The sequence below is a fragment of the Cyanistes caeruleus genome, chromosome 14 (assembly GCF_971803275.1).
Source record: "Cyanistes caeruleus chromosome 14, bCyaCae1.hap1.1, whole genome shotgun sequence".
Classification (NCBI taxonomy): Eukaryota; Metazoa; Chordata; class Aves; order Passeriformes; family Paridae; genus Cyanistes; species Cyanistes caeruleus.
In genome coordinates this window covers 13,844,037-13,853,188 of record NC_141714.1, presented here as the reverse complement: position 1 = coordinate 13,853,188, position 9,152 = coordinate 13,844,037, and the positions used below count along the sequence as shown (strand labels likewise).

The window sequence follows — 9,152 nt, the reverse complement described above, 5'->3', positions numbered from 1 at the left end:
CCGGTTTCTCAAGCTTTGAGGTTAAACACGTGGGAAGGGAGAATTAATTCGGGCATCACTGGCTCTACGCTCTGTTTTCGGCTGGAAGGGATCCGGCCTGGCCCGGTGGAGGGAAGGGCCCCCTTCTCCCTCAGACGCCCCCCAAAACCATCCCTGGCTCCCGGAATCCGCTCACCCCCTCGCATTTTATCAATGGCCCCGCGTGGGAAAGCAGCGGCGTGGCCCCGCCCCCTGGCGCTGAAGCCACGCCTCCCTCGCAGTCGGGCGTTGTCTGGCCCCGCCCCCTCGATGACGCCATCATCGCGCGCCGGGGCGCCCTGGCGGCGGCGGGCGGCTATGGCGGCGGGGTCGGTGTGGAAGGGGCTGGTGGGGCTCGGCCTGTTCGCCCTGGCACACGCGGCCTTCTCGGCGGCGCAGCGTGAGTCACCGCCGGGAGGGGCGGGCCGGGGCGCCCCGGGGTACCGGCACTCCCACACGGCCGACGGGGAGCTCCCGGGGCGGGGGCCGGGCCGGGCCGGCATCATCATCGTCCTCAGCCGCGATCCCGGCGGCGGGGGCGGCCCTGCCCTTGGGGGCCGGGCTGCGGGGAGAGCGAAGCTTCCGGGAGGAGCGCGGGGCTCGGCCCGGGCGGGCGCCGCAGCAACTGGGTAGGGAGGGAAGAGTGAAGGGTGGGAAGGGAGAGCTGGCGCCCGCCGGGTCGCGGCTTCAGCCTGGCTTCTGCCGCCCGGCTGCCTCCCGCCCCACGGCCCGCCTCCCTCCCGGCTGCTTGCGGTAGGGCCAGCCCTGCTCCGGAGCAGCGGAGCCTCGCAGCGGCAGCAGGAGCGGCCCAGCTGCCCGAGGAGGCTGACACGTGTCTCTGCAGCCGATTCTCTGGGGATTTGTGCTGCCGGGCTGTTTATTTGTATACACAGAGCGTTTGATGCGTGCGTGTGTTTCTGTTTTGTAGATCGTTCTTACATGAGGTTGACAGAAAAGGAAGATGAAACGTTGCCCATAGATGTAAGTTTTTGCAATGTGTGAAAGGTGTGACTGTGGGATGGTTTAGTCGCTGAATTGCTTCCTTTTAATGTGCTGGGCAAGCATAAAGGATAGTTTTTAAGCTGCAGTTTCATCGGAGCTCCCACTGTCAAAAAGAACCATATTTTTCATCCCAATTTCCTGAGTGTGTTGTAGTTGTCAGCGAAACCAAGCCCCAGATCCAGACCTCCCTCTTTTAGAACTATCCTGGAGCATCTTGTCCAGGGTTCCCTGAATGTAGCTTTTGCATCCATCACCTCCTTTGCAGCATAAACATCCTACTCTCTCTGGCTCTGGTTGGCTGACACATGTTTATCCAATGTGACTGTTTGATACCAGCACAACCTGCTTCAGGAGGAGGACTTTTATTTACTTTATTTGCTTGCTTTTGAAATTTCCACTTCAGTTATCTGTTCCCTCTCTCCTTAATCAGAAGGGCAGGGAGATCAGGTGCCCAGGAGAGCCAAGCACAGCGCCTGGCCTGGGGCTCCAGGCGTGTTCCTGGCAGGAGTTTGGATCCTGGAGTGCACAGAACACAGTGTTTGGTCTCAGGCTCTTGCTGAGGAACTGTGTGAGTCCATTCAGTTGGTGCAACCCAGACCTGTGCTGAGGCAGCTGGAGCTCTGCCAGAGTTTTGCTGTGCAAATAGGAGAGAATTTTAATTCTCCTGTGCCTGGATTGCCCACCTCTATTTGCTGTCACTGGATGAAAAGCTCAAGAGATACTGTGTGAAAGCTGAGATTTTCTGATAAACATGTAGAACACTCAGTAATGGATGTGTTGCACTGTGCTCCCTCTGTTGCAGATAGTCCTGCAGACTCTGCTGGCCTTTGCAGTCACCTGCTATGGGATAGCACATATTGCAGGAGAGTTTAAAGACATGGATGCCACTTCAGAACTCAAAAATAAGTATGTTTGATTTTTCTTCTTTTTGTACACACCTGTATCTGCTTCTCTGTACAAACTGAAATTGTTTGTCCTTAGCTCAGTCCTTCAATGCATGCTGTAGGCAGTGACCCAAGGGGAACAGCCTGTGAAAGCCAGCAGTGTCTTGAGTTTTAGGGAGAGTTAGGTAAGAGTCAGAAATCAAATAAGCTTCCTGCTTTTCCTCATCTGAAATGCTGCTGTGCAGACTTGGTAGAGGAATGAAACGTGCAGGTGGCAAGCAGAGCTCAGGAATCACCACCTGCTGTTGTGACATAGTCTCAGACTGCAGGGTTTGGCTCACACCCTGCTTGTGTTTGCTTCCTCACTGAGTGTTACACAGTATACTCAAGGCAGGACATCTGAAAGACTTTAAGAAAATAAGGGATTTTGTATCAAGATTTTGAAGAGGCTAGTTGGTTAGAGCATGCCAAGATCGTAGGTTCAGCTGCTTTATGAGCCATTCACTTCAGAGATGGACTTGATCCTTGTGGGTCCCTTCCAATTCAGAATATTCCGTGAGTCTGACAGGAAATGGAATGGGCAGATGTTGCCTCTCCAACCATTTCCAAAATCACAGGGGAATATGGGAAGTGAAAAAGTTGACATAATTGTATTTCAGAGTGTTCACCTAAAGCCTTTAGTGTGAGGCATCCAGGGGGATGGAAAGCTGAGCATCATCAGGGTGTTAACACAAGTGACAGCTGAACAAAGGCTGGCATGTGGTGTGTCTGCAGGCAGCAGCCACAGGCTGCCCCTGAGCTCCAGAAAGGAAGGGGAAGTTGGTGACCTGGACATCTTGTGGTCTTTTTCACAACTGGCTGTGTATTTCCTCAGTGTTTAGCAAGCAAGAGTTTTGGGTTGAAAACTTGTATTTCTGTGTCTAAAGTCAATGCACCCCAGACTGACTGTTCTAAACTCCCTGCTCTGACAAAGTATTAACCTTGGCTTTTTACATTTATTTTGAAGGACATTTGACACATTAAGGAACCATCCATCTTTTTATGTATTTAATCATCGTGGTAGAGTATTATTCCAGTCCCCAGACACAGTGAATTCTTCTTCAAACCAAGATGCTTTGTCATCCAGCTCGGCACTGAAATTTCGAAAACTTGAACCTCTGCGCCGCTAAGACTTTTACAGATGATACCAATAACCCAGGACACTGAGATGTAATATTCAAGTCGGGGATGTAAACACTTTTTTAATTTCTGGAGCAGTATTTATATTGATCTTCCAGACTTTATAGAATATATATATATATAAATATATATATATAAACTAATGACCTTCTTTGTACACTGTTAATGAGAATGACCGAATTGTGGATTGGCAATGCAGTGTAAATTCTACAGTTATGCTGTAAAACACATCTTCAAAGTTTCAGATATTAAAACGAGTTGCAGCTAACTTAACTTCAGTTAATACAAAAAGCAAGCTAGTTTTTCCTGCAATTAATGTTCTTTGACAGGAGGGAATGTTTGAGTGTATTTATTTTCTCAGTTTGCTTGCACTACAGTCTATGGACCCCCTCAGAAATGCTGTGTGCACTGCATCACTGAACAGCAGGAAAAGGGGCAGCATCTGATCCTAGAATGCCTGTGGGACACCAGCACAGTGTGGCAGGGGAAGTCAAAGAGATGGCTTTCAGTTTTATTTTTTTACAATGCTGAAAAACAGTTGTGTGAAGGGTTATTCTTTTTTTCCTGATTTTTCACTACCACGTTATTTCCTCGTTGCCCTCCTTCGTTTCATGTAAGTTGCCCCAGGTTGCCTGGGCTGTGGCTGTGCATTGGTGCTTGTGTGGGGGAGGCAGCTCACGTAGATAATCTGCCACACTCCGTGTTCTCCAGCTGTGAGCCAGGGAATGTTGAACATTGTGTACCTGCTGAACATGGTGTTGGCACCAGGTACAACCTCCAAGTCATCTTCATGTTTAAGTATCAGTAAGAATTGTTCCTTCTGTGAGTGATCCAGGGGTAGAGTCCAGCAGCTTGCTCTGTTTGCTGGCACTAATCCAGGACAGCTACCCCTTTCCTGCCAACAGAGCCTTCCACCTTGATTTTTCCAGCTGAGCCCTTCGTTGATTTAAGATTACTGTCTTGATTTCATGTATTAGAACTGATCATATTGTCCTTAACTCATACTTATGTCTAAATTCTTATCTCCCCTTGGGGGCTGAATCAATGCTAAAATCTCTCTTAGTCTGGCTTTTCACCTCCCTGATGCAGCAGAGGGAGGGTAGGTTGAGATACTGGTGGGGCCAGCGAGAATTTGGCCTAGTTGGAGGATGTTTCACTGGCACAATGGAAACTCAGCCTTTTGTCCTGGCATATGTTGAGTTGTGTTTGGTATTTTTTTAAACTGTTAAGAACTGTCAAAGGCAAAAACTTGGCAAAAATACTGTGTAAACCGAAGCCTCTTTCTAGCTCTGCCCGTCCTATGGAGTGGGTGCCCCAGTGCTCGAGCAATATCTGTGGCTGCTGCTCTACAATCACTCCTAAGCATCTGGGTTTGATTAGAAAGGGTTACTCTGCCAGCTGAAAGCATCTGAGCAGCAGGATTAGTTCCTGAAGTGTCCTGGTTCCCCTCTTGCTGGTGTCACAGATCAGCTCCTGCCAGCACCAAAGGCCTCGGAAATAGTATTGGGTCATCTCTCCAATGCGGACAGAGCTGTTCCCTTGGGGAACAGGGCTGCTGTGTGGCAGCTGCTGCTCAGAGGGGAGGCTGAACATGGGCCAGGTGACCTTGTGGGGCAGAGGAGGGACAGAATTAGCAGGGGAAGGGAGAAGCACAGCAGAAGCTCAGTAACCACTGCAGTAGATGGGTTCTGCAGCCGTGGTTGCAGTGAGCCCTTTGCAGAGGGTCTTAGAGCAGAGCTGCTCACACAAAGCGTCTCAGAAGCCCCATTTGTCCCCATACAGGGACCTGCCCGAGGTGGGAGGTGCTGCTGGGACAGGGAGGTGGAGAACATCACCTGCTGCTCAGAGCAGGTGCTGCTGGGAGCACCCTGTGGCTGAGCCAGGGCCCTTCTCGTGAGGAGTAGCCTCACTCTGCAGCAGCAACGGTTCTATCACAAAGCTGTTCAAATTATTTTTTCTTATTGATCTCACAATGTCAAATAAAAATTGATATCCTTAAACTGCTTGTTTGTTAATTTCTGACCATCCTGGAGCCTGATGCAACAAATCTTTGGTGAGTGACTGTTTAAAAGTGACTGCCCAGCACTGACATGAAGTGATTGCCTTAATTGTGGCAGTTCTGTGTGAAAGTGCTGTCTGCCCTGCTGTTCATTACTGGGAGATAAAATCAGAAGAGGGGATCAAAATAGCTGCAAGTAGCTGAGTAAAACACTTAGGAGGGAAATATTACCAGCCTGGGAAATCTGCTTGCCTTTGAGGCTCCTTGTCATCCTCTCTGGCAGAGCTGACATATTTTCTGTCTTCAATTTAACCACAGTAAAGGCTTTTCTACCATGTGTTAATCCCCTACCAGCCCACAGACAGGCTCCTGCAAGGTCTGGTGTTGCAACAGCCACTGGAGGAAACACTCAGGCTGCTCCTGGGGCTGGTGATAGTTAAAATCCTGGACTTGAGCAAGATCACTTTTCTCTCCTTGCTCTGCTTTTCCACTGGGGGAGGTCGAAAAGTTAGCAAAGCACTGGAGGAGTTTGCTCAACTACAGCATCCATCAGGATTGCACCAGAGACCAGCAGACTCACCCCATCTGTTTTCTGTGCTGCTGCAGTTCTGCATCCAGCACAGAATGTAAGAGGAAAATACCAATAAGACCAGTGCTTTGGGAAGGGGCACCTTAACTAGCTCCCAAATCCACCTCATGCTTACCTTGCAGCATGGGGTTCTTCACAGATGAGTTTCTCTTCTTGAAAAGCAAAGCAAGAGTTGAGCCAAGAGATTCTTGAATTAGACTGGAGAGTTTCCAGCCTCGCCAAGTGCACATTTACAGCCGTCACATCTTGAATTGCTTTGGCTACAAGCCATGATATTTCTACTACATTAAATAGTAAAATAAAAAATATGTGCTGATAATTTCCATTCATTGCTGAAGTAGCAGGTTTAATCTGCATTATTTTTGCAGGGGTTTTTGAACTATTCCAGTGAAAGCTCAGTGGGGAATTGCTAAGGAGGGCAGGAGTCATTTACATCCTTGCAGGTGAGGAGATTTGGTTTGTTTCAGAGATTGGTCACTTGCGCAGCCCTCCCATGTGAGGCCAGAATAAGAGTGCAACTGGCAGAAGCACATTCTGGAGGTCAGTAAGGGCTGAACTGCAGCACCATGTGTGGAAATTTCCTCCTTGTCACCCCCTCTGATGTGTCCCAGATGGAGCCATCGCTGCAGTCTGGCGCCAGGACCCATGTGCTCCATGCCCCAGTGCTGCCCAAAGCTGGAGCACAGCTTTCTCAGGAAGGCTGGCAGCTAATGGCCCCTTCCAGGTGCTCTGGAGCACCCACAGTCCCCCTCGCTGAAGAAAGCAGGGAATGACAATTACTTTCTAACCCTAAAATGATTTTTGGCTTCATTACCTCTTGCTTCCCATGGTTTGGGTTCTCTCGCACTTCAGCACACTGCAGCAGATCTGCCCTTCTCCACCTCTGACACCTGCAGCAAGGACATTATTGTGGGGACATCCTCCAGCTGGATACAACCCCCCCACCAAGAGTGGCACTATTTCTGCTCCCTTTTGCCACCTGCACCAAACAGCAGCAATTTTCCAGCAGACAGTTTGGGAAGGCTGAGGCTCACCCTGCAGCATCAGGGGCCACGGCGCTGCCCCCGGGCTCCCTGCGGGAAGCCCCCCAGTTGGGCAGGGAAGCTGCAGCTCTGCAGTTCCCTGCTCTCCCGGCCATGCTGTGCCAGACTGGCAGGCTGCCTGCAGTGGGGAAGGGCAAAGCAAGGCTATTTTGAATGTTAAACAAGCAGAAAAGACTTTGGTACCAGCTTTCCACAGCCAGTATTAACAGCAAAGGCTGAACACTCCTTGGATTTGGCCTTGAGGTTCACCTTGAAGCCATAATCACCAGGGGCAGAACCCCAGTGGAAATAAATCTGATATTCCGGCAGGTAAAAGCCTTTTAATCAACCCCAGGTTGGTCTCAGTGACACAATGCCATTTCAAAACACTTTGGACTGCGACGAAAGCTACATCCTTAAAATGGCAGCTAATTAATTTTCCTGTCCTGCTAACTTAATCCTTTTTCCAGCCAAGAAAGGCAAATGGGAGTTCACAGAGCAGCGAGGCAGCCAGGAGCCTGGCAGCATGAGCAGGAACACAAGCCCCAGGGCTCCTTGGCAGAAGCCCAGGCTGTGCAGTGTCACAGCTTCCCAGGCCATTTTTATAGGAAGGGAGATGGAAAAAAAATAAATAAAAGGTGACATGTGGATTATCAATGGCTCCCCCTATGCCAATGGTCCCGGGGAATCCACAGCCCCCACACAGATAGATGTGGCTGTTTATTCCCAGTTCATATCCCAGTGCTGCCAGGCAGAGCACCCAGCCCTGGCAGTGCCCTCCCTGCCCAGACTGGTGCTGGCTGAACCAGTTCCCCCAGGATCTGCCAGGGGTGGGCTGTGCTGCAGGGACACTTCACTTTGGAGTCAGAAAAAAAAAAAAATAGAAGGAAAGAAAATATTCCCCTCCTCCCCCAAGGTATTTCTGCTATGTATTTTAAAGCAGTGTTGGGCCAGCCACAAAAGGCCAGTGCTAATGTCCCCAGAGCCCCAGGCTGCTCCAGAATCCCTTGTCCCCACCCCAGGAGGTCTCTGCTCCAGTGCAGGATGGAAGAGCGTCCTGTGTGCACAGCAAAGGCTGAAGCAGTGATTTATTCCCCATCCTGGACGCAGAAGTGCACAAAATAGGACACAGCCCAAGGCCATTTTGGAGAAGCCAGTTTGGCAGGCAGTCCAACGAGGGCCTCCTCTTCCCCACACCCACATCAGACTGTCACTCCCTGGGCCATTCCTGGAGCCTCCAAGGCACCCACAGGCCTGGGTGAGCCCCCAGTGAGGCACCACCTCCCCAGCACAATGCAAAGCACATGGAGGGGAGAGAAGGGGCCAAATAATGCCCCCTCCTTGCCCAAGGCCACCATGCTGCTCTACAGCCTCCTGTCACACACAGATCTCTGCTGAGGGACCTTAGGGATGGTGGCACCATCTCAAAGTCACCAGCACCACTCTGAAGATGGAGCCAGCTGCTCCTTCCATACCTGTTTAAATACAACTCCTTCAGGTCACAAAGGAAAAGCCACAGCAGAGCGAGGTCCATGTTCATCTCCCATAGGAGGGACCCACATATCCCACAGAATCCACCAGGGCTGTTAAAAACCCAGGTCTGCTGGTGGCCAAGCACAGCCATGGCCATGCTGCTGCCTTGGGTTGTCCGGGGCTGGCAGGGAACCTCGGAAACAGCCTGAGCTGTGTCCCAGCATGGTGGGCAGGGGAGCTCTGCAAGGCACTTTCTTCTCTGCCTTTGTGTCTTATGCTCAGGGCAGCAAATGCAGAGCTTGAAAGGGGCAGATCTGAGGCTCAACCCCACCACATTCTGGGAGCAGAGCAACAGGATGCTCCAGAGATGAAGTGCAAGTCAAAACAGGAGCAGTGAAATAAGGGAGTCACAACAGATGAGCTCCAGATAGAGCAGAGCACTCCATCAGCACAAAATTCCCTTGCAGAGCCCCACACCAGCCTCACACTGAGCACAGCACAAACCTCCCAAATCCATCACTGGTCAATTCCTCAGAGAAGCTCCCACCTTGTGCTTGAGCCTGAACAGGGAAAGGTTTTCTACCTTTTTCTGGTTTCTTATCATAGCCAAGAGCTGTCCCTTTCATCTCCTTACAAGAAGGACAGGTTGTGAAGACAACCCCTTCCCCCTTCAACAGTGGGTACACCAAGTCCAGAGGTGCAAGGCAGACCCTGGGAAGGAGAGTCTGTTGTATCTACATTTGCAGGAATTCAGCTTTGGCCACCTGGAACCCAGATAAAAAACAGCTTTCAGCTGGCCCATGAAGTCAGAGCCTCCTCAGGGTCCTGATGTGTGAAGAAAATCCACCACCATCGCTCAACCTATTATCCAGCAACTGTTTCCCATCACAGCCTGGGCTGTGACTCACCAGTTACTGCCTTTCCTGCGGGGAATTCACACACAGTTCCCAGGAGCCGCTCTGACCCGGTTTCACCTGCTGGAAGCC

General features: G+C 50.8%; 1 protein-coding gene across 1 annotated transcript; it reads left to right on the top strand.

Annotated features, from left to right (window-relative positions):
- Positions 1-302: 302 nt before the first annotated feature.
- On the top strand, positions 303-5,083 carry MMGT1 (membrane magnesium transporter 1). The gene is made up of 4 exons (XM_086850315.1): positions 303-418; positions 947-999; positions 1,823-1,926; positions 2,911-5,083. The coding sequence occupies exons 1-4, from the start codon at positions 337-339 to the stop codon at positions 3,071-3,073; spliced, it is 402 nt and encodes a 133-aa protein (XP_086706441.1). The 5' UTR covers positions 303-336; the 3' UTR covers positions 3,074-5,083.
- The last annotated feature ends 4,069 nt before the right edge of the window (positions 5,084-9,152 follow it).

Excerpts from the sequence above, each read along its gene's own strand:
- MMGT1 (XM_086850315.1), top strand. The coding sequence starts at position 337 with ATGGCGGCGGGGTCGGTGTGGAAGGGGCTGGTGGGGCTCGGCCTGTTC. Across the intron at positions 1,000-1,822 it reads ATGAAACGTTGCCCATAGAT|ATAGTCCTGCAGACTCTGCT; the intron begins GTAAGTTTTTGC and ends CCTCTGTTGCAG. Across the intron at positions 1,927-2,910 it reads ACTTCAGAACTCAAAAATAA|GACATTTGACACATTAAGGA; the intron begins GTATGTTTGATT and ends TTTATTTTGAAG.